Source organism: Leucopleurus acutus (assembly GCF_964270905.1).
Source record: "Leucopleurus acutus genome assembly, chromosome: 1".
In the NCBI taxonomy this organism is placed as follows: domain Eukaryota; kingdom Metazoa; phylum Chordata; class Mammalia; order Artiodactyla; family Delphinidae; genus Leucopleurus; species Leucopleurus acutus.
In genome coordinates this window covers 141,380,921-141,406,153 of record NC_139142.1, presented here as the reverse complement: position 1 = coordinate 141,406,153, position 25,233 = coordinate 141,380,921, and the positions used below count along the sequence as shown (strand labels likewise).

The 25,233-nt window shown below is 42.7% G+C and overlaps 1 protein-coding gene across 2 annotated transcripts in view; it reads right to left on the bottom strand.

Annotated features, from left to right (window-relative positions):
* Positions 1 to 503: 503 nt before the first annotated feature.
* Positions 504 to 25,233, bottom strand: part of NEO1 (neogenin 1) — a gene marked incomplete at its 5' end in the record, with an annotated part of 241,706 nt that continues 216,976 nt past the window's right edge. For both annotated transcript variants that reach the window (XM_082861203.1, XM_082861204.1), the window contains 8 exons: positions 504 to 852; positions 1,627 to 1,763; positions 3,826 to 4,089; positions 8,411 to 8,569; positions 12,235 to 12,327; positions 12,904 to 13,142; positions 17,666 to 17,813; positions 22,116 to 22,184. In XM_082861203.1, the coding sequence (XP_082717329.1) occupies positions 769 to 852; positions 1,627 to 1,763; positions 3,826 to 4,089; positions 8,411 to 8,569; positions 12,235 to 12,327; positions 12,904 to 13,142; positions 17,666 to 17,813; positions 22,116 to 22,184 (1,193 nt within the window). In that variant the 3' untranslated portion in view covers positions 504 to 768. The remainder of the gene's footprint in view (positions 853 to 1,626; positions 1,764 to 3,825; positions 4,090 to 8,410; positions 8,570 to 12,234; positions 12,328 to 12,903; positions 13,143 to 17,665; positions 17,814 to 22,115; positions 22,185 to 25,233) is intronic.

Below are 25,233 nucleotides of genomic sequence, written 5' to 3'. Positions count from 1 at the left end.
AACTGCACAGAAAGCAACAAACAAGTCTTTTCAATGTTACATTTCATTCAGATAGATCTGTAATCTCACAGTGATGAGAGGAGAAAGTCAGGCCTTTAATAATTATAATAAAAAAAATAAAAAAGCTTACAAACAGCAATGCAACATTTCCTCCCCCCTCTCAAAGTGATGGATTAACAGCTGGTAGAGGATGCAATGACTCAGAATCAAAAATAAAAACAAAAACACAAAACACGCCAACCCCTGGAACAACCCACACTGTCAATGACTTTCCAGACATAATTCAAACAAGTAGTCAAACGTCGACCACTTGTGGAGAACACCACAGACTTCCTTGGGTTTTGATAGTGTTTTTCTTTTGAAGGTAAAATAAAATAGGACACAAATAAAATTGTACATAAATGCCAACGTCTACACTCCATAAAGGCGATGCCGTCGCAGCATGAAGACGCAGCCTGACCACAAAGTGAAACAGAGGTTGCACGTCTTGCCTCTTCCCTGGACACAAAATTTTGGCCCATGGTGCCCAGTCCTGCAGGGTATCGGCAGGCAAAGGGAAGCTGCCTTGACACGGCGTCTTCCAGGCCGACCAGGAGAAGGCAGGCGGCCAGGCCTGGAGCTGGCCCCACGCGGGGGTGCTGGCCGGGCGGCCTGCTCACTCTGTGTTTTCAAGTGCTGTCCTCTCGTGCTCTGTACAACTCCTTGTTTTCAAGGCTAAGTCCCAAGACTTCTAGACTCAGGTCTGGAGTCACGTCCCGGTCAAGGTCGTCATGCTGTCGTGATGGCATTTAGGTCCTTCATCAGTCCTTCCAGGTGGGCCATCTCTTTGGTCAGCTCATCTGGTTCATAGCTCTACAGAAAAGAGAACAGTTACCAGGCACAGTCCAAGCAGCCGTCCAGAAGGAGGGCCCACAGAGAGACGTCAAAGCGTCAAGTGGTCAGTGACAACACTGCCTAAGAGACTGGACCACCCACACCCCTGCTGGCCCAGCAGCATCAGAGGTTGCAGGATGTGCCCAAGCCAGCAACCATTCATTTCTTTCCACTGCAGAATGCCTTTCCTCCAACCCACACTGCCAGGGTCACGAGGACCTCACTCGTCCCTTCTAGTCTCTGTTGGACCCAGCACAGTTGGTATGTCCCCTGTATCTCTGGGCCCCAAGCTCTCCTCCTAAGAGAGTCCTGTACCTGGAAATGCAGAGGCAGAACATATTTATTGGAATGTGGGAGTGAAAGATCAAGGAGAGACCCTGTTGATTTTTGTTTTGAGAGCAACCATGCAGGCACGTTCCTCTCCAGCATCCTGCTCAGGAAAGGTCATGAAGGGGGACTAAGGGGAAAAAGAATACGTGGATGGTTCAAACCAAGACAAGAGGACCAGAGAGACAGGACACAGTTAAAAGGAAGGCAGGTGGGTGGGCTGGTGTGACAAGCTAATCCGAGCAGATCAAACCCTCAGCACAGCCCCAGCTCACAGGAGCTGCTCAGTGCTCGCCTGATGAATGAGTGAGCGACTCTGCCTCACACTTCTGGGCCAGCACAGAGTATCAGCGTGCCCAGCGCACCCTCAGGCCTTGGGACATGCACCTAGTCATCCTGGCAGGGCTGGTGGCCCTGCGAACTCACACTCTCGGAGTCTTCCAGCATCCTTGTGGTCTCCTGCACTTCAGGGGCACTGGGAACCACCACTGGCATAGGAGGCCGGCTCCTTCCTAAAGTCCCAATGGAGGCCGTCTTCACCGAGTGAATGTGATGATTTAGAGCTGAGGGGGAAAGGGCACCATCAGGTGTGTGGCTGAGCTTGCTCCCCCAGACCTCACAAGGGTACCCAAGGTCCAAATGCTGCTAAGGGTGAGGGATGCACCCAGACCCAGGGCAGAGATCCTGCTCTGAAAAGGCCCTGGAACAAGATGGCAGGAGGGAGAAAGCAGGGCATCCAAGAGGCCAAATGTTCCATTTGGCTTTAGAAAGCTCATCTCCTAGTCCAGTTGCTCTCAAAGTGTGGGGGCCCAAGGGCCCCTGGCAGGATATCTGGGAGGTCAAAACTCTTTTCATAATCATGCCAAGACAGTTTTTGCCCTTCCACCAATGGTACAAAAGCAACAGTGGGTAAAACTGCTGGAGCCTTAGCACAAATTAAGGCAGTGGCACCAAACTGTAAAGTCATTCATGGACATGCATACTTGCAAGTTTAAAAAGAGCCAGTTAAAAATCATCGTTAATGAAGTAGCAAAAATTATGTTATGAAATCTCAACCTTGATTACACATCTGTTAAATATTCTAAAATGGAAATATGGGTAAAATACTTCTGCTGTACACCAAAGCATAACAGCTGTCTTCAATAAAGGGACTTGTAATTGAGTTGTGAGCTGAACTGCTGCTTTCATCACGAAACATCAATGTTAGGTCAGAGAAAGACTGACACACAAACCGGTTATTCAGACTTGAGCATTTGGCAGATATTTTCTAGAAAGTGAATGAAGTCAAGTCAGTCACTTCAGGGAAAACAACGGACAGTATTTATTTCCAATGATAAAATTTAAGTTTAAAGTGAAAAATCAGAATTTTGAAAAACTTGTATCTGCCACCATGAGCTTGAGAGCTTCCCAATACTTCCAGACATTGGTGATATTAACGAATGTATTTTTAGATACTGTTTAACAAAATGTATCAAAATTCGGAGGATCTGTGTAACTTAGTGAACCACTACTTTCCAAAGACCAACATGTGATGTTCAGTACCATGCATTCAAAGTACAAGATATACAGATTTATTGGAACAGAGTACAAATAATTATATGGTTTCTGATTCCACATTACAAACAAACCTATAAGAAACTACAACTTGTTGAGTTTGCCGTAGTATCAAAAAAGAATATCCACAGTTGTCTTTAAAGGTTATAAAAATAATCTTCCCTTTTCCAACTACATATCTGTGAGGCCAGATTTTCTTCAACCAAAACAACATATTGCAACAGATTAAATGCGGAAGCAGGTGTGAGAATCCAGCTGTCTTCTATTAAGCCAGACATTAAAGAGATCTGCAAAAATATAAGACAATGCTACTCTTTTATTATGAAAGTTATTTTTCATGAAAAATATGCTATTTATCTTAACATGATAGATTTATTGCTATTTTTAAATGAATAAAATAGTTTTAAAATCTGTTTTGATTTCTAAAATAGTAAATCATGATAGGTACGACCCATGTGAAGAAAAGCTCTTGTGCAGCTGCAACAGCTTGTAAGAGTTAAAAAGCGTCCTGAGACCAGAAAGCTTGAAAACCAGTGATTTATTCTGAAACAAACCATCATAATAGAGAAAAATGTGAAAGAGGAGGAGGCAGAAAGCACGTCTTGGAGGTGAGAGGGCTTTTGCTGAGCTGGGTGAACTCGAGGAGTTAGCTTTCCTTCTGCAGGGTTATTCCTCCACCCTAAGGTTCTTGCTTGTTTCCAAGTCTTGGCCTCCCTGACCCTTCTCCAGCTGGCAGGAACCCTATGGAGTGAGGCAACTCTGGGAGGAGGCTGGGCAGACCACATCTGTTGTTCATACCCATGCCACTGGCTTTTACCGCCAAGGACTCTGCACCCAAAACACAATTCAGAAAATCAGCCCTTGCTCCCTGCCAAATTATTCTCTCTGGTTTATATATGTTCCCAAAGGAGGAGCCCTTACACTCCCTGAGAGGGGCAATGCACTCTGCAACACTAAATTGCAGGGATAAGCTTGGAGGACATTTGCTTTGTTCCTCTGCAAAGAAGAGGTGACTTGCGCCATAAGCCGGAGCCAAAGGGCCCCTCCAGTAGTGCTGCTGTCCCCACTCACCTTGCTGGGATAGTAACGGTGTGCTTGGCAACGCTGGATCATAGGTGGGAGGACCTGGGGGAGGGATTGCTGGCACAGCAAAGCTCTTCAGTGGGTGGGAAGGGCGAACGTGGGCTGTAGGAAGACTCTGGCCTGAATCTTCCTCTTGGGAGCTGGCCAAGTAAGAGGAGCTGGTAGCACCTTCAGGATCCTGGTGATCAGCACAGCATGTCTGAGACGAGGAGGCTGGCATGGTATCAGTGCTGGGGGTGTTTCGAACAGATTCTACAGCAGGAAAGTCCAAATGTTAGCATTTATTTTACTATTGAACATATGCACATTCCAGGGTTCTGGCTACCTCTAAGGGCTCCTGAAACCAGCTCAATAAGCACTTAGGATCAATGCTAGTCCAAGGGAATATGGATTAGCACCACTGTCAAGGCTAAGTAAGAACAGTCTAATCTAAGAATCCCGAACAATTCTGTCAACCAGATGCTGGATTTGTTTCACCTACACAACCAAGTGGTCCCAATTTTACAGATTTAAAGTTCTTCTCAGTACTCACTATGGAGCACATATCAAGGTTCCTGAGATGTTGTCTATTAAGATGTAAATAAGAAGAAAGAAGGGACTTCCCTGGTGGCACAGTGGTTAAGAATCCACCTGCCAGTGCAGGGGACACGGGTTCGAGCCCTGGTCTGGGAAGATCCCACATGCCGTGGAGCAACTAAGCCCGTGCACCACAACTACTGAGCCTGTGCTCTAGAGTCCGCGAGCCACTACTGAGCCCATGTGCCTAGAGCCCGTGCTCTGCAACAAGGGAAGCCACCGCAATGAGAAGCGTGCGCACCTCAGTGAAGAGTAGCTCCCACTGGCCGCAACTAGAGAAAGCCTGCATGTAGCAACCAAGACCCTACGCAACCGTAAGTAAGTAAGTAAGTAAGTAAATAAATAAATAAATAAATAAATAAAAGGAAGAAGAAAAGAAAACTGAAAATGTCAGTCACTGATTGACAGTCTCAGAGACTAGCCTTTCACAGACAACATGTCTTACCACCAAGACTGGCTGGGTACCTGACAAGGACCAGCTCTGCCTGCGAGGCCTGGTGGTCAGTGCAGGAGAGGCACACAGGCCCTGCACGCTCTCTGGCTACTGTGCACACCCTCCCCTGAGCAACAGCCCCACAGCTCAAGTGAGACCTGGACAACCAAACAGTCCAGAGGTCTGTAAATGGCTTTAAGATCATGTCACGAGGTATTTGGGGGTCCAGAGAAAGAAAAAGCCTGGAGACGGGGAAAACTCAAGAACATGACAAAAATCTCAAAATATGTGAAGAGGGGTCAGAGTTGTTCTGGAAGGCAGCATGGGGGGTAGTAAAAGCACTGGCTTTGGAGTCAGATAGACCTGAACCCTCATCTCTACAGACAGGCTGAGCGAACTTGGCAGTCACCAAATCTCTGAATCTGTTTCTTTACCTATAAAAATAGGGAGAACAACACACAATTCCCCGAGGATTAATTAAGAAAATGTCTGTAAAGTGGTATACACAGGGTTTGAGTAATTGATAAGGTTCTTTTCTTCGTAAATTACCCGAGTGCTTACTCTGAGCCAGGCACCATGCTAAGTGCTTTACACTCATTAGCTCATTCAATCCTCCTAGTAACTCGTTAGACACTGGGAGGTTAAGCACCGCCCAAGGACACAGAACCAATGGGGCAGGATTCCGAATCCCTGCCCGAGTCCCAAGTCCATGCTCCATCCAATACACATCACACTGCTCTTCCATGGCCAATACCACCTGTCCCCCGACTCTGCAGGGGCAGAAGCAGCACCAAGTCCCAGGGAGACCATATGAGGAAGACCTTTCCAATAGTGTGAGCTGGTGCAGATCACCATCCCCACCCTGAGGAGGGGTCTGGAGGATACCAGCTCAGGGCCATAGGCTGCACCAGGTAGCCTGAAGGAGGGCCTCCCTTGATTCCTAGAGTCCTCAACCTTATTAAGGAAAATAAACCCTTTTAAGCAGTAATGCATGAGCAACCTGCAGAAATCCAACCTTTCCCTGCCTTTGTTGCTGAGATAGCAATGAATCTGTTCCCTTGGGCTCTCAGGAGATGGGCCATGGCAGTCATGAGTGCTACTCCCTTAACTTAAAGGCCTTGGGTCCCAGCAATGAGGGACTCATACACCCTCCCCAAGTGTCGAGAGCCTGGCTGTGATAACCCTCCCAGGCCTAGGTCGCTTCTTGTCCTTTCCAGGGGTACGCTGAGGACCTCACTTCTTATGCTTGCTCAGGTCAGCTGTCACCACACCTGGGGAGCTGCTGGTCCCACCCTGTGTGATCCTGGGCCGGGTGGAAGCTGGTTAGCGAGGGTTACAAGGATGAGGAGAGAGAAAGCAGGCTCTAGCCTGGACCATGTCAGACTGTACTGGCAGATATGTTAGGCCAGCTCTGGGCACACAGGCCTACCTGGGATGCCTCAACTGCCTTCATTTGATGCATATGCTTCTGAGGGCCAGAAATGGTGGGAAACGTGAAAAAGGAAGAGAGGGTTGCCTACATGAATCAGAGTGTGGAGCAACTCCAGAGGGCACCAGCACACTGTATTCTCTGTGAAGGGTGTGCCCTGAAACTGTGCAACACCTCTGGCCCACGAGGGAAAGTATGTTGTAACTAAAATTTCTGCTTTGGTGAGGGACCCTACTTCCCGACTGACCTCTCAGAGTTGTCTAAGACACACAAAGTGAACAGTGGCTGAGCGCTTGGGCAAGTGGAAAGCACGCTTTCTGCATCAGGTGGTAGTGACATAGTAAATGTCCAAGGAAAAGACACAGCCAATGCCCTCTAGAGCAAAGATGGCCCTGGACAAGGTCTAGTCATGCCAAGCCCACATCTACAGGTCTGTGGTAATACTGGGCTCTAGAAACACAGGAAAACACAACAGGAGGAGAACTTTGATCACTTCTAGATACCTGCTCTACATTTCAAATCCATCTTCAGTGGCTCCATTACAAGTTTTACCCTCTTTTATCTCCTCTGGTCATTAAAACAGGAAACCCTTTAGTGGTACAAATAGTTACTTTTCCTCTTTTCGCTTTCCGCCTGAATCCATACAGAACCAAGCTTTTATCAACACTGGACCACTTCGAGGGGTGGGCGAGAGCCCTATGCTTCTTGCCAACCTTCAACCCCCTCCTTGTCCAAGAGGGAGGAGGAAGGGGCTGATCTGATGGGAAGACCCTGCCATGCACTTAGGTAGGCCCATATCCCAGTGGGTGAGGCCTTTCTGCCTTTAAAAATGGAGAAACAGAGTCAGGACACAAAAACCACTTTCTAAGAGCAGGTTTGGAGGGCTGCTTTCTTGTCTGTTCTATCTGAGCTTATGTCTGTGAGGCAGCCTTTGGTTTTCCATAGCCTCCTGTAGACTGTCTTTCCCTAAAGGCAGGACCCCACACCTGGATTTGGAGGGAGGGAGAGACCAATTTTAGACATGAGTTCAAGCAGCATTCTCCAAACCAAGTAAAGGTTTGGGAGTAGATAACTTTCGGAGTTATCAGGCATCTCTTAATAAGCTTTGACTTCCATTTGATGCTTTGGGTATGTTTATAATTGATCAAAACGTAAAGGAGGAAGGGATGTTACCGGCAACCCAAGCTTCTAGCACGAAGTTTTGAGGTTCTTTTAAAATGGAATTCACTTGAAATTCCCTTATTTTCCAGAACTACCAAAACTTAGTTCTACTAGTAACATATGTAACTATTAAAAGACAAGTTTCAAATGATGGAAAAAGAGTACACTGTATAGATGAAAAGTGGTTTTTTTTGCACCTTAAAACTGAGAAGATGGAAATTAATTTTCAATTAATGAGGAACAGTATTTATTCCATTTGCTGTCCTCTCACCTTCACTTTTTCTTCCTTAAAACTGTTTCGATAAAGCTGTTTCTTAAGATTTCCAAACTGGGACATGTTAGTCTGGCAATGTATATCTTTAAATACACTGCAGATTGTTAGGCTAATTTCCTATCTATTTTTAGAGATGATCTATGCCTGTGAGCCCTTTCTAATTTCAGTAATCCACTAGGCAACCTGAGGTTTACAATATGCACAAGCTCAACATGGCCACTGTCCCTGCTGTCCCCAGGTGTTGCTCTTACTTTGGTACATGGCAGAAGTAAGTAATTAAGGCCTAACATTAGAACTACCTTATAGCTGCCCTAAGAACCTTCCCAACATTAGGCAAAGGCAACATCTAGTGTCTGAAAATCACCCAGAATACATTTTCCTTTCAAACTGGAGGATTAAAAAAATAAACAAACTGAAAATATAACGGAATTAAGATGCAAGATGGAACAAGACATGGTTATGTGATTAGAGTTACATTTTTACTAAAACAACACCTTGCCCTAGGCACTTAAAACATAGGGGAAAAAAATGGACTGAATTTTATAGAAACAAATTTGAGTCAGTAACAGAAACGTTATGATAAACAAATAACACTGAAAAAAAAATCCAAATCGTTCTAAGCAGGGCAAGTCCTCCCCATTGCAGCCTGCCGATGCTTTTTGGAATGCTTTCCACCTGGGGCTCCATCCTCATCTCTCACCTGTGGAATTGGCCCTGTCTGAAAGGGACATGGATGTGCCAATGGGCCATGAGCTGCCCGGGTGGTAGAGATGACTGCGAGCTGGAGAAGCGAGGCTGCTGGAGTGGAAATGATGGTGAGGGTTATCGAGGGAATGGATGGGATGGGCACTAATCACAGCTGTGAATGAACACAAGACAGAGAAATGCTTAACATGCTTGCACAGACACACACATATCACAGTTCAAGAGCAGTTACCCCGCGCCCCCCTCCCATACTCTACGACCACTTCCTTGGCTTTTTGGTGGCAGATGGCTGAATTTGGACAATTAGCCATGGGTTTTATACTTGCTTTAAAAAATCAACACACTCCTATGCATATGTCTCTAGATATAACACAGAAAAAAAAAACCCTGATGATTTTTACTAAAATGTTAACAGTGATTATCTTGTGGGGAAGAGTGGTGAAGAATTTTTAAAAAAATTTCTTTTGGTTTATCTTTATTTTCCAATTCTTCTACAATAAATATGGATTATGTGAGTTATTAAAATATCTCCTTGAATATGTCATAAAATATAAATCCATAAGCAAACAAATGGTGGTTTGGGTATCTATTATTTTTTTCTCTTGCTTAAAAAGATAGAAGTCCCTTTTCCTTTGAGTATATTCCTAATTCATTCTGTCTTTTCTTACTTGCTGAATGAAGCATGAAATAGGTATTTAGGCTGAATGAATAAGTAGCTGTTTAATCAGCTTTCATCTTAAAAGGAATGCAAGTGGAACTGAATTCTTACGTTACAATCTAATACTAAAAGCATGAAACACAGGCCTAGGGCACCATCTCTTCCTGCTTTCCAGTCTGGGAGCTCAGCCACATCCATTCACATATTAAAAGATAAACGGATTTTTCCTAAATTGCCTCTTTCCTTCCCACACTGGCTAAGGAATTCAATTTGCTGCATTTAGCAAACAAATCCAAATTTTCACACAGATGTTCCACATACAACTTTCTATGAAGACAAAGTGCTTCTTTAATGAGGCTTCATTATCAATCCCAGAGATGCAAACAAACAAAATCAGAAGCCCAGTTGGGATATAAACTTTTCTTAGGTACTCCCATAGAGTAGCTGGAGAAGCAGAATGTTTAACATCAAGATAACCAGCTCTAAATCCCCCAAACAGGTAAACAGGCAGGGTTGGCTAGGAACACATGGGATCTTTTTATTCTTCCCTTTAGGCAAGGACTTCACAAACTTTGTGATAAAACTTAATTTGCCTTTGGAGTCTCTTAAAATGCCTTGTCACCAAGAATCTCCCTAGATCTTTGGGGAGCCACTCAACATGACTGGTGAAGAAAATCCCAGTCAATAAAATAGAGGCCTTGGGCTTCCCTGGTGGCGCAGTGGTTGAGAGTCCGCCTGCCAATGCAGGGGACGCAGCTTTGTGCCCTGGTCCGGGAAGATCCCACATGCCACGGAGCGGCTGGGCCCGTTAACCATGGCCGCTGAGCCTGTGCGTCCAGCGCCTGTGCTCCGCAATGGGAGAGGCCACAACAGTGAGAGGCCCGCATACCGCAAAAAAAAAAAAAAATTGAGGCCTTTATTCTGCAGCTTTCTCTTTGCCACGTGCAAACAAGCAGGTGGCACAACCAGCCAGGGACCCTGGAGCAGTGCTGCCCCTCCCCCCTCAAGGCCTGGGAAACTAATCAGGGGCTTTCCCTGCCCTCAGGGATCAGAAGCTGCAGGTGGTCCCTTGGAATAAAATACAACTTGGAAAATCTGGCTGAGCAGAGGTCTTAGGGCAGCTTGGCAGTCAGCATCTCCTCCAGGGGAAGACAGGTAGTTTTCAGAAGTAGGGTGTTTCAGAATCAATGTTTTCCAGTTTTAAGGCTAGGGTGAGGGAAAAAGCCTCCTGATTTTTATCTAGGAAGTGCAACTTGAAAGTGTTTTAGGTACAGAGAACTCTCACAGAAGAAAAACAAAGTTGACTTTAAGGCATTGCCAGTTTTTCCAAATTAAGTAAATTAAAAATGTGAAAGTGTCTGTCTAGAATACAGTTGGCAATCATTAGCTATTAACTGAATCAGAATCCAAAGCTTCTGGTGCAAGGCCTTTCATGGACCCTCATCCTGACACCACCAAGCCTTTCTCAACAGTGCTCAGACATTTAAAGCCATGGTAGGTGGATGGGGGATGCAGACTCCAGGGAATCCCAGCTTGTGAAAAAGGATTGAAGCCACGTGGGGAAAAGCATATCTCTAAACCTGAAGATCACAAGTACATCACAAGTAAATTTGGGTTTCAGATTCTTGAATTAAAGGATCCACTCACCCACCCAACTGTTGAGGCACAAATTAAGTAATACTGTACCTTTATGCATACTCCTTCCCACCACCAAAAAAAGAAAAAAAACAGGAATGCTATCAACTAGTACAGCACATCTCTTCTGTGTAACATATTTAAAAATAACAAATCTAGGAATAGGGTTAGTCAAGTTTTACAAGTTTTAAAAATAAGCCAGTTCAGGCAAGAACTAAAGTCTTATATAAAACAAACAAGTAAGTAGTCAAGCTACCATCTTCTTATAAATCAAAAGCAACTGGAATGGAATAATTTACTCTTTTTGGACACTTCTAAACCTGGGGACCCCGTCCAGGGCACCTCTGATGAGAGGGAAACTGGTTTTCCTTGCACACTTCGAAGTACAGGCCCCTCTTTTTTTTTTTATCGTGGACCCTAAGCAAAAACTACTTTGTGCAGAAATGACCTGTTAGCAAATGGGCCCTTTCCCTTTCAAAGCTGATTTTTAGAATCTCGTGCAAGTGACAGCGTGTGTGCAGACGTTTACACTCTCAGGGATTCCACCAGTTTCCAAGTATATGGTACCATCTTCTGTGTGTAGGATATCTGTGATTATTTAAAATCTCTGTCGCTTGTTAACAGGGATGGCTAATAGTTCTGAAATGGGACATCTTTTAAGAAATGAATAAAAATCCAAAAGCTCATTTAGGTTAAATTAAAAAGTGATCTTTCAGGATTTGAATCTAGGCACCTGACAGTGTTAATGTTTACTAACCTACTGTTCAGTCCAGAGCAAATAACTTCAAGATCAAATAGTTTTTTAAACTTGATATTGGTAGGCAAATGGCTTCTTATCTCTCTAGAATGGCACAGAGGACCCTCAACCGCAAGTCCCATTGTGCCAGCTAATCTGAAGGCTTCCCCACCTTGAAAACAGTAACAAGGGAGAAGAAACACTAGTTTAAAAATATAATTGGTCTGTCCCATTGCTTTTTGGTTTTCTAATCATGACAGTTAACTTATTTTGAGTTTCAAATATTATTAAAGGAGGCTGGGCAATTTTCATGCTTATCAAAGTGAAGCATGGGTCAGATAAGGTTGAAAAATATTCCATGCTGTCCACCTAAAACTCCTCTAAAATATAACGTCTATTAACTAAAAAAAAATTCCGCAGGTGCCTATCAACACTGATTATGTATCGGGAAGCCTAAGGAATACTGTGACATCTAGCCATCTTCAGCCCTATCTCTCCTGCAGACTCGATGTACTTTTAAAGAGACTGGTCACTTCCCTAATGCCTGGGAGACTTGTGGAAATTGGCTTCTTAGCTTATTTGCACTGAAATTAAAGGAGCTACTTGCAAGAATAAATATTAATTGCAAAATATGGCAAATGCTTGATACTTATTCCCTCATGGTGCCAAAGCTTTGGTAGATTATTTTTTGTGTTAGGATCAAGTGAAGTCAAAGAGATCACTGATAGTTGTTCCCCAACATGACTGGATAGATTGGCAGCCCTCGGGAAAAGAGAAGCTTTTAACTTACGCTGGGGTGGCTGGGAGTCAAAGGGCATCATCATTTTTGGTCTCATTCCCCGCCTTCCAGCCAGTGTAGACATGCTGTCCTCTGATTCATGCCCTAGACATCAAATATGGAGGTGGGTTACAAACATGTGCCCTAGGCCAATGAGCAGCCTCAGCAGTAAAACATTTCAAGTGGGGGATTCAGAACTCACAAACAACAATGGGACAAGGTGGTTCTACAGGAAGTGAAATAAAGAGGAAAATGACCATTAGTGCATTACAGGAGTCCCTGTTGAGTCAACTCAGTTGACACAACGCTGCCTACCATGCTTCACTGCAGGTCTGTGAGGGAGAGCAGCCAGACCAAGAACATGCTGAACGCCACAATGAGAGCTGGGGCCCCACTGAAGGCATGGAATGAAACGCACAGACATAGGCTACATTGTCTCAAATGCTTGAGCGTCAGGTTGGTGAACACGATGAGAGACCTAACAGAGCTAGAAGACTGTCTCATCTGGGTATAGAACCTCTCCCCCCTAACAAGCTAGCTATTCTTCATCAGAGGTTGATCCTGTAACACACATTTCTTTAAACCTAACCTCGTATAGGAATCACCAAATTAAGGCAACCTTACAAAATGGAAAATGGTTTAAGTGAAAATAGTCTCCAAACATTTGGGAAAAACCTGCACCTCTATATGAATTCCGCCTTTGATGGATGTTGCTGTCCATGGAATTGTCAACCGGTGTGATATCTTGAGAGTTACGAGGAATTGGAGTATCAGTCATGATGGGGTTTGGGTCTGGAGACTTATCAATGGGTTTCAGCTCCAGTCTCTCATGATGGATCCAGAGGTCTGGGGGTTTGACATCCTTGGAGTTCCCTTTGTACTTGTGGGAGCCATTCACTGATTTGCAAGCAGCTCGTTTCCTAGGTACAAAATTAAGAGGATTTTTAAAAGTAACTCTTGAACATTATTAGTCAAAAGGTTTCAATGATTAAAACTTCCCTTCTGAGAGATGCTTCAGGCAAAATCAGAAACAAACAAGAAAAACAGAGTCAAGAAGTTTCCTTCTGGGAATAGTAAGTGTATCACTGCTTTGTCCACATTATTTAGAGGTATGTACATGGGCGTATTTGAATATTGCCTTGTGACTTTGAGTATAAGCAGAGGGCATATTTGAATATTGCCTTGTGACTTTTTGAGTATAAGCAGATTAGACAGCATTTTTGAATCAAATAATCTCTAAAGCAAAAGGTTTCTCCCCAAGTTTCCAATCAATAGAGAAAGGACACCGTTACCTAGAAATATAACAATGGAGTAGACATAGAGTCTGCTTATAAAGGAGGAAGGGAACTCCATTTTAGGTAACTCAAACTAGGACCACCACTGGGTTAAGTCAAGAATGGGGATGACAGTGTCGACTTTTCTGTGCCTTAGTTTCTCCATTAAGTCACTCACCCAACTCAATAAGCATTTATTAGGTACCTACTGTATGTCAGGCCCTATGCTGGATTGCTGTACCCTCAGCACTTCTGGCCAAGTGAAGAAGACAGACACTGAACTTTTTTTTTTCTTTTTTTTTGCGGTACGTGGGCCTCTCTCTGTTGTGGCCTCTCCTGTTGCGGAGCACAGGCTCCGGACGCGCAGGCTCAGCAGTCATGGCTCACGGACCCAGCCGCTCCGCGGCATGTGGGATCCTCCCGGACCAGGGCACAAACCCGCGTCCCCTACATCGGCAGGCGGACTCTCAACCACTGCACCACCTGGGAAGCCCTGAACTATTATTTTTAAATGTTCTGAGCTTAATGAAATGCCAAGTGTTATAGTAACCTCTTAATAGCTGGACATACAGTGGACAGGAAAAATGTGACGGAAAAAGTGACATTTAAGCTAAGACCTAAATGGGACAGGGCAGAAGGTGCATTCCAGGTGGTAAAATCAGATTATGTCAGAGCCCTGAAGCACAGAGCAACAGCCTGGTGTGTTAGAGGGACTGTAAAAAGTCCTGCGTGGTGGCAGCCTATGAACCATAGGGAGAATGATATGAAATGATGCTGGCAAGATGGGCAGGGATTAGATCATAAAGGGCTTTTAGAGCCACGCCAAGAGTCTGCAGTTCCCTCTATGAGTAAAGAGAAACCCCTAAATGGTTTTAAGCAGGAGAGTAAGGAGATGAACTCTGAGTTAAAAATTTAAACCAACTGGGATGAGAAGAATGGATCTGAGGGGTAGGGGACAAAACAGGAGGGCAGTTAGGAGGCAACTGCAATAATCTCAGCCATGACTGACGGTGGCCTGGGACAGTGAGGATGGAGGAAAGAGAGAGATTTGGCAGTTATTTATAGGAGCCCAAAATGACAAGACTTGGTGAAAAAATGGATGTGGGAAAGGATAGGAATAAAGAAACAAGAGGAATAAAGGATTATGCCGAGGTCTCTGGCTTAAGCCATTTACTAACACTGGGGAGAAGCAGGTTTGACAGAAAAGATTATAAATTGTTTTGGACATGCTAAGTGGCTCTGAGACACTACAGATGAAACATAAAACAGGTAATTGGTTCTGAGACGGAGGCAAGCCTGAGACTCAGAAGCGAGAGGCCTTGGCTAGACAGAGGAATATGGGAGTAGCTGAAATTCAGAAGTAAATGAAGCCAAAGGAGCAAGTATCACTAGGAGAGAGCGCAGAAGGAGAAGAGAGTAATTCTAGGACCAGGCCCTGAGGAATGTCTGTATTGGATGGCTGAGCAGATTGGAGAGGCCGCGAAAATGAACACACAGCCACGGAATACAAGAGAATGTAGTCAAGAGAATGTTTCAAGAAGGAAGGAGTAGTTGACTGTGTTAAGTGGGGAGAGATTAAGATAAGGACTGAAAAATTTCCTTTGGCTTTAGCAATATGGAAGTCACTGGTGACCTCAGCAAAAGCAATTCTGCTGAAGCAGTAGGGGCAAAATTTGGATTAGGAAAGGACTGAAGCATGAATGGGCAGTGAAAAAATGGACAAGTGAGTGTAGACAAGTATTCAAGAAATTTGTGGTGAAGGGAAAGACAGAGATTTGTAAGTGGTTGGTGGTAAGGACCATGCAACAGAGGAAGGGTTATAATTATTTCTTAAGATAGAAGAAGTTTGAGCACACTTACATGCTGAAGGGGCAGAGCCAACAGAGAGTGAGAGGTTAGCTGTGCTGGAGAAAGGGACAACCACAAGTACAAGGTCTTAGAAAGCAGGAGACGCTGGGATCCAGACGGTAAGTGGAGAACTGGTCTCCGACAGGAGGAAGGGGGAGAAAATGATTATTCCCGACATGGAAAGGTTTTCAGATTTGATGGCGGCACACTGAGGTAGGTCTCATCTTTTGAGAGCGAGGGGGCTCTAGAGGGATGTGCTGAGAAACTACAAGGGGCTAGACTCTAAATACTCTGTCAGCTTTGAGGTTGTAAGAGTCTATGAACAGCTACAATTGAAATGGGAGGTGTCTCAGGTATTAAAGAGGAAGAAAAGTACTGAGAAAAGCTCACATATTTTCGATGGTCAATGGAACACTTGGAAAGCAGATCACTGGGGGAGGAGGAAGGGAAAGCTCTATGAAGACTTGATACGATTCTTTTAGCCAAAGGGACGCAAATTATAGGACCTGCAGATGCAAATACAGAGTACAGAGCCTATTACAAACTCATTTTCCCACCTCTCAATCTGAAGTCTAAGTACTTTATTTTTTATTTACTTTGAATTTTAAATCGCCCAAACATTAAGGAATTTTGTCATTTTGTTTTTCCAGATTCTTTTAAATAAAGATCTCAAGATGTCTAAAACTAGATGCAAAATCAAGTTCATAGAGATAAATGGGAAATGCTGAAAAAGAAGCTTATAGAAAAGTTGTAGCATAGAAAAATGTCATCTCTGAGGTTTTAAAGAGAAACAGTTTTCTACAGTCAAAGGTAGGTAGGGAAAGCTGTAAGAGGCAGCCATCAAGAGGCTTATAAAGAGAGCCCCCATTCTCTTGGGAACATGATGAAGGTGAGCTACAGAAAGCTATTTTATTTCGGTAAAAGAAAGATTAAAAACATCACAGAACCTACAGAAAATGACATAAAGCCATTACTAGTAGCAGTTAGCTGGTAGCTTGTACTTGCCCTCTATTTTGAAAACAAACAGATTTATTGTTATTAAATCCTCGCATCCTTGCCTTGGGCAGACCAGGTCTGATGATAATCACACAGACGTGAATTTCTCTTTTCTCTTTATGGAGCAATACCTCCATCTTACGATCCTTTAGGATACTGCAACTAAAGTTGTTCTATTACCCATACTGTGCTTTTGCTATTAGGGGTAACTCAAGAATCTCCTTTTTTATGGCATCTGTCTTGCTGGCCAGAGATAGGAGTAGAATATGACCTAGAGTCAAGGATTCTCTCAGGTTCCGGAGTGCAGGCTGTTATCAAGCACCATATTATGGAATCACCTTGCTATCTCCTCTAGACCATTAGCCGCAAGCCTCAAAATCCCAGAGGAGTTCAGAGCTAGCAGCCACCTGACCTCTCTGCTAATGTGATATGCTGATTATAAGTAATCCTTTCTCATTCATTTAATCAATACATCTCTCCACCGCATTCCCCCCACCCCACCTCCTGCAGTCCCAACCTCAACTTCTACACTTGGTAGCACTTCTTTAAAAATACTCTTAAGCTTAGATTTAGAGTCTATGGTCTATGGTCTCCGTCCATCTCAGCTGACATTTGTGCCATGAAATTCCACAAACTCCTGTGCATCTGGTTCACTGTGTGCACAGAGACAGTCTTCCAAAGGGGCCCCCAACAAGGCTGGACATTGTCCACTTTCCTCTCCAGATCGATTGTCTACTTGGCTCTGTGACTTGAGAGGTTGAGTTAAATGAACTACATCTACAAGGTAACTCTGTCCCTGGCTTCCAGTTGGTTTGGAAGGTAGAATGCACAGGCAAGACACTGGAAGGTAGGACGTATTTTCTCTCCTGCCCCCTCACTGCTGGGCTAGAGGTTGGCAGTAGTTACAGTCCTACCACCCCACACGGTTCCTGTCGCAAGCCCTCTCCTGCTGCTTCAGATCCCTGAAAACAGCTCTCTCTTCATCAGAAAAAACCCTCACCCTTTTAAGGGTGACAGTGGCCTATCACTGCTGCTGGCCCTTGAACACCGCTGCCTAACGCTAACCCCACCTAGGACGTTGTAAATGGTCCCTTCATTAAAGCCTCCTTCACCCCCTTTCAGTGTGCCACCTCTTTCCTGCCAGGACCCTGAATGACACACACTTAATAAGAGGAACCATTCTGCATTTCCTTTAAAAATATTTAAAACATCGCTTTTCACATATTTTATGTTTTAACTCTGTGTACAACTCCAGATACAGAAGTCACATAGAAGCAAAAGAATACATACAAAAAAATGTATGGGCTACAACTGGGGCTCCTTACTTTTTCTGGTGAGAAGTGGTACGCCTGGTGCAAAAGACAGCGATGATCACGACCACCACGATGGTGATGACGCCAACGGAAACGATGATGACCAGCAGCATGTTACTGTCTAGAGGAGAGGTGGGGCTTCCATGAGGGCTGTTACTGCCTGGAAAGGGAAAACCGTACGCTTGCTAGTGTTAGAGAATTCTAGCATAAAATCAGGCTACAGAACCGTCATGTGAGTATAGATACTTCTGTGAGCTTCTTGATAACAGTCATCACCGTGCCTTGTATAAAAGTGCCTCATGAACACAGCCATCTCCACTAGATCATGAAATCTAGAGAGCGGAGTTTCTGCCCTATGCACAGTACCTTGCACAAAGCTGATGTTCAATAGAAGTTTCTCAAGTTATACTAAACACTATGCTTGGACAAATAAGGGGGTCTGTCTCCTGGTGTCTTATGTTGTATGTAAATTCATTTTATAAAGCACCATTTGTGAATCATTTTAGTTTTCTGACTTGCAAAACTATTTAAAAAATGTACATTCATAGAAAACGAAAGGTTTTTTCCAACATATAGATGTCTGCCATCACAAAAAAATTATTTGAAAAATAATGTCTCTCTTTTTATAAATACACAGTCTATGCAGTTAATTTTCTTATTCAGTTTCAGGAAAAAGTATGTACATATGCATTAATTTGACAAATATTTATTGAGTGGTTACTATGAGCCAGGCATTGTTCTAGGTACTAAGGATGCAACAGTGAACAACAAAGATAGGTAGGGGTGGGGGCAGACAATAAACAAATAAGAAATTATGAGTTTGTAATAAGTGCTATGAAAAAATAAAATGAAGGTATATGATACAGAGTGACTGGGTGGCTATTTTAGATTGAATGGATGGCAAAAGCTTCTCTGAGGAGATGGCATTTGGGCTGAGATTTGAATGACATGAATGATCCCACCATACAAAGACCTGGAGGAAGAACATTCCATAGAGAGGGAATAGCTAGTGGAAGGATTCTATGGCAGGAATGAGCTTGGCACGTTCAAGGAAGAGAAAGGCAGCCAGTATTGCTGAAGCAAAGAGAGATATGCAAAGTTAGAGAGAAGGAAGTGAGCAGAAAAAAGATGAAGGTGAGGCTGGAGGGGTGTGCAGAGGCCGCATCATTTAGGACCTTGAAGAAACAGATTTTCTTCTTCCTATTATTGTTCCCTCATTGCTCACAGGATGAGGCTCAGCTTTTTATCAAGGCCTTTTGTAGTCTTGCTCTTCCATTTTCTGAAACATAGTTCTTTGCTTCCCACCTCGTTATAAAAGTTATGCATGTTCATATTATAAAATATGGGAAATCCCTCTACACAGATCTAACCATCATGGATAGATGACATCTTTTCCTCTAGTTACTCTCTCTTATTGCCCTAACAATCAAAGCTGTACAATTAATAGGATGAGCTGTTTTGCTTAACTATTGCTAGTGACTAAATATTTAGTCACTAGAAGAAGTACTTAAGAAGAGTCATCCTACCCGTCTGGGATGTTGTGGAAGAAATTCCTACCATGAAGGTATGGCCTCCTACCCGTGTTCTTAGAAAAGCTCCTAAAGTGATTCTCATATACAGCCTGGCTTATAAACTTACGATCTAATCCAAACTATACTTATTGTGGGAATCCCTTCCATAACATTGGATTGGATTAGCAGACCTTTCACTTTTGATTCTATGATTTTATAGGCTACTAAGCACAGTCCTAAATGTGGGATAATTTTGACAGCTTAAGAGCTTATTCTTCTACATTTGCTTTAATCACTTTTATCCTTCATTTCTGAGAAAGAAGTCAGCAGATAGACAACTTAAATTGTACACACTGACCTTCAATAAAATAACATTTTTATATTTGGGAACGACTATGGAACTGGAAGCCAATACAATTAGACCATACTAGGGCCTTACATAAAACTTTTATTAACAGCAGTGCTGAGTTACTGGGTGGGGCAGGCACTGCAATCAGAGGCTGGGGAGCTGGGGTGTGGGAGGCAAGCAGAGGTGGTGGCGGCAGTTCTTTCCTGCATTCAACAGAGACAAATTCTCATTTAATTGCAGTTGACCTCTAACTTCTGAGCTGGCCAAAAGCTCCCTTTTAAAATAGAGTAAGAATGAGCTGCCAATGGGAGCATCATCCCTCCTACCAGGGACATTAAGGCTCACCTGGACTATTGCAACAGCTTCCAAACCACTCTTTTCTGACTTCATACTCGTGACACCCAACTCATTCTCCGCTGTCATCAGGGTAATAATAGTAGATACTCAATAAATGGAAGTCATAGTTTACCAGTAGTATCAGACATCTTACATATGTTACTTACATGAGGAAGCTCACATTTCTTAGCATCAGCACTTGAGCTTTTGACAGGCTGGTTCTAACCTACCTTCTCTAACACGAGACTCTCTATCCTGTCTCTAGGCAGTGTGATCCCTGGAGAAAGCAGGTTTAAAAATTTTTTTTTTAACATCTTTATTGGAGTGTACTTGCTTTACAGTGTTGTGTTAGTTTCTGCTGTGTAACGAAGTGAATCAGCTATACATATATCCCCATATCCCTTCCCTCTTGCGTCTCCCTCCCACCCCTCTAGGTGGTCACAAACCACCGAGCTGATCTCCCTGTGCTATGCAGCTGCTTCCCATTAACTAGGTATTTTACATTTGGTAGTGTATATATGTCAGTGCTACTCCCTCACTTCGTCCCAGCTTATCCACCCCCCTCCCCATGTCCTCATGTCCATTCTCTACGTCTGCGTCTTTATTCCTGTCCTGCCCTTAGGTTTGTTAGAACCATTTTTTTTTTAAGATTCTATATATATGTTAGCACACGGTATTTGCTTTTCTCTTTCTGACTTACTTCACTCTGTATGACAGACTCTAGGTCCATCCACCTCACTACAAATAACTCAGTTTAGTTCCTTTTTATGGCTGAATAATATTCCATTGCACATATGCGCCACACCCTCTCTATCCATTCACCTGTCAACAGACACCTAGGTTGCCTCCATGTCCAAGCAGGCTGTTTTAAACTGCCATGCCTCCACACGTGCTTTTATTGTGTCCTAGGATGTTCAACCCCCTCCTCAACATTTAGCAATCTTCTCTGTGTCTTTTAAAATCTGGGTCAAAGATCATCTCTTCTACAAAGCTTTCTCTTTTCTCTATCAGGTAGTTTGTTACTCAATCCTCCTGTTCCTACAGCCTGTTACATAGAACCTGAACCTTTAGAAATATGTGTGAATGAATGAATGAATGCATAAATGAAAGATAAGACAAAGAAATAACTGCTTTTCTCACAGTCTTGAATATTATACTGTGGACAGCACATAAATATAACGTATGCATCCCAGGAGGAAAAACTCATAAAGTCCTAGAACTCAGAGCCTAAAAATTTCTTGAAGCAAGCAAATTTGTCTGGCTCTCCTAAGAACTGGCTGATTTCACAGAAGTCTGGGCAATGTCACTTTTTATTTAAATAGATACTGGAGACTGAGATAATTTTGTTTCCACAATTAGATCAGGAGTTTCCAGAGAACTAGAAACTCTCTTCCTTTCTCTTCCATATGTTTCTTTTTTTTTTTTTTTATTGGAGTAAAATTACTCTACAAGTGAGGAGACAGTAAGGGTCATTTCTAGTAACTACCTTTGTGGACATTTTGCCATCCTGGATTCCCACATCTGGTATAGAACCCCATGCCTTTCAAGCTGTGTGTGACAGTGGAAAAGGCACAATCTGAAGTCAGAAGACCTGGGTTTTGGTTTTAGGACTTCCAGAATATGTGGGTGGATCCAGGCACATTACCCCTCCGCTGAGTCTCTTAATGTATAAAATGGGAATAATGATACTTGTTCTCCCTGCCTCACCACAGTGTTATGAGGATCAAATGTGATTTCATGTGTGAAAGTAACTTACAAATGGTGACGTTCAGTACAGAAGTAGGTGTCATCATTTAAGTAATTAGAAGGCATCAGCTCTTAGGATGGCTTGGAGACTGGTAATAATTTTTTAGAATTCCCAAACTAAAAACACTGCAGTAAGTAGTGTGGGGATAAATTAATGATTCCAAAGCATTTCTCTGCCTTGTTCTAGATGATAGCTAATCCCACTAAAGGGTTTATTTTTGAAAGCAAGATTCTAATTATTTTCTAGAGGCAGTGGGCAAAAGGAAGACTTGTTTGTTTAGAATTATTTTAAGCTGGATATGTGGGGAAACAATTTTATTTCTGGATCCTATAATGAATGAGTTTATAGTAATTCAGCAAACATTTGCCAGAAAATGCCTAAAGCCAGTTCTATTAAATAAAAAGAAATGAGTAACATGCTACAATCCACCACACAGGAGCTACAAAAAACATTTCAAGATTTCAAGCAGAACTGCATCATGCCCACAGGAGGCCAAAAAAGCCACAGGAAGGGCTTTACCGCTCATCGGAGGTTTGTAGTCGGATCCTAGGTCTGGCAGACGGCTTCCTTTCCCTGCAGACCCTGAGGCTGAAGAAGAAGAACTCATGTCAATAACAACCCAATCCATTGGTGTGACAAGTCTACTTCACAGCTAGTGAGTGTTTTCTACAAAAAAAAAATATTTTCAGTCTACTCTGTCCATAAGAAAAGGAAGTAGCACACACACAATGGGAAAATATAGCCTATTTGTGCAAAACAAACTAAGGTATAGCTTTCTATGCAATGAGGCATCTGAAAGTCTGACACCCTTGTTCCATGGCTGTATCTAGGGTGTAACAAAGCTGCCCCTTGCTGTTAAGGTTTCTCTAGCCCAGGAAACATTTGCTGAAATACTACCCAGAGCACTTATGGCTAAAGTAGCTTCTCATGGAAAAGGGACTAAGGGGACCAGTTAGGTTAATCTGCATTAAAGAAATGGACTCTTCCAAGGGACCGGCTATGCTGATCTGGCCTAGTGGGTGTCAGTAGCGTTTGGATTCTTTTCTCAAAATATAAAGCTGCCTTTCCAAATATAAAGTTACCGTAACGGGAGCAGGAAGGCAACTGGACATTCAAACTGGGTTCTCAGTTCTTGCTCAGTCAACCTAAATATCCAAAGATAAAAAAACCAAAGTCTTCCCTCTAGTTGCTCACGAAGGACACTGTCTCCTAATCCATCATCATGGAACATAACAAGTGAGGCTGCTGACCTTGGGCTTGGGACCACCTCATAAGCAGACCTCAGAAAACACAAATATCAGCTTTTTAGAAATTTATATTCTTGGTCTTGAATTTTATTCTTCACATTTATAGAAGAAGCTGCCTTGTAAAGCAAATATAAGGAGTCCGTCCCCAGTAAAGCAAAGGTATTCCTCAGTGCAAAGTCTGGGGCCAGAAGGCAGTCTCATGCTTCTTTTGAAGAAGTGTGCAAGAACTGCAAAGTAGAGCTGTTCCACACAGTTAATACAGCACAGTGCGTAACCGACTGCCTGCACCGCAACACCGGCTCCATCACGCACTAACTGTTTGACTTTTGGCAAGTTACTAAGCTATTATTTTTGGGTCTTAGTTCCCTCATTGTAAAACAGTGATAATAATGGTACCTACTTCATGAAATGGTTGTGAGGATTAAATGGAAATTTAATCCTATAAAGTATTCTGAATACTGCCTGACACACAGTAAATGTTCAGTAAATATTAACTACTAAATAAATCTTTAGGGAAGAATATTATCTTATCCTTTGCAGAGGTAAAGAGCATGAAGCTTCAGAAAACACTTATAAATGAGAGTTATTTCTACGAAATAAAGCTTGCCTGGAAATGCATAAACCAGACGTGTTGCTGTAAAACATTACAGCTAATATCAAGTACTGCTATAAATGATCAGACTTGGAGGAAATGGAAGAAATTAAAATCTGAAGGTTTCTGTATGAGTTCATTTAACGAATAAATCTAGAAATGAAAAGAGTATTTTCTATGTTTCCAGAAGCTCAAAACCCCCAAAGAAGGTCTTGGGTATCCAAAAGGGCATATTCTAGAATTTAACTCACAGTCCTTGACCCTTTCCCATTGTCCATACTTATTACTTTATCCCTTTACTTCTGATGCCATCATTCCTCCCAAATGGCACACACCATATTTCAAGATTCCAGTTTTTCTTTTCACTGTGATAAGGTGGCAGAGATGAAACAGCCCTTGTAAGGCTCTTCATATTTAAGTGTACTTATTTGTCAGGTAGCCCACATTTAAGCCAAGCTATCCAGAGTAACATATTATGTAAATAATTGCCAATGAACACACTTTGCCAAGAAACCGATTGACTTAATTCCCATATTTCTTAACATTTTTCCTTTATATTTAACCTATGAACAAGAAATTCCAGGGATTAGCCAAACACCAAAAATAAACATGGGCAAAGAATTTTAACTACCAAAGGTGCGGTGTAGCTGAGAATTGCACCCTGGCTTATGGAGTGAAGTGAGGGAAGAACAGTGAGCACATTTATATTCTGTGCATATTCAGTATAGTTACTTTTCTATTCTCAGGCTTAAGTCAAAGGTTCTACCATGATTAGGGTGCCTTACACACAGACACACACACACAGACACAGAGGTATGTTTGCAGTTTCTCTAACATACAACAAAAGGCTCATTGAATGCAAACACATTTCCAAAGCCCTAAAACTTGAAACTTCAAATTTTGAATCTTCCTTGCCATTAACCAAGATCCAAAGACTCTGTATTTCTAGTAACTACTCCTAAAGAATAAAAGCAACCATCAAATTTACTTTTACTGCCCTTAGTATAGAAAACAGATACCTACTTTAGCTGACTTCCCAGAGATGAAAATCACAAAGGATAGTTACCTCTCCACCATAGCAATTGCAGTGAACAGACTACACTGACAATTTCAAGAATGGTGACACTGAGGCCCAAGCTTCCTAAACTTCCACTGTAAACTGTCTCTAACCTCTTTTAAAATAAGCAGATATATTTAAGAGAAGAAATGGAAAAACAGCTCTGAATTAAGCTTAAAACAAGAGAACAGAGACCACTAATTTTATCACAGATAATCATACAATTCAGTAGGGTACATTTGTAGATTTTCTGTTGGGGGGAGGAAAAGAGGGTATTCACTGAATTTGATTAAATTTTTCACTTAGAGATGCTAATAAAATTCTAGATGCTACAAATATGATAAATTGGTATGCTTGTTCTCATCATGTCCCAAATCCCTATCTGTGTTACAGAATTTCAGTATCTTAGCGCAAATGATAATCTGGCCCACACTTAAGGCCAATCTCCTATAGCTGCAGAAGTTTGACTCAGTTTTTTTCCTGCCAGTCTATTTAGCTCCTAAGTATCAATAGATTCCCCAGCTTTTCAGATACTCCAAGTGCCACAAACATGGACTCAACTCTACTCTGGCCAATAAATATTCGATTTTTAACACATGGTACTGGTACTGATTTTCAGGAAAAAAAAACCCCCAAAAAACCAAAAAGCTAATAATAGGTCACAAAAGAGAGGAAAGGAAAGAGAGGCCATCTACTCATTTACCTTGATCATTAGCCATTTTATCAGAGGAGTCCGCTAAC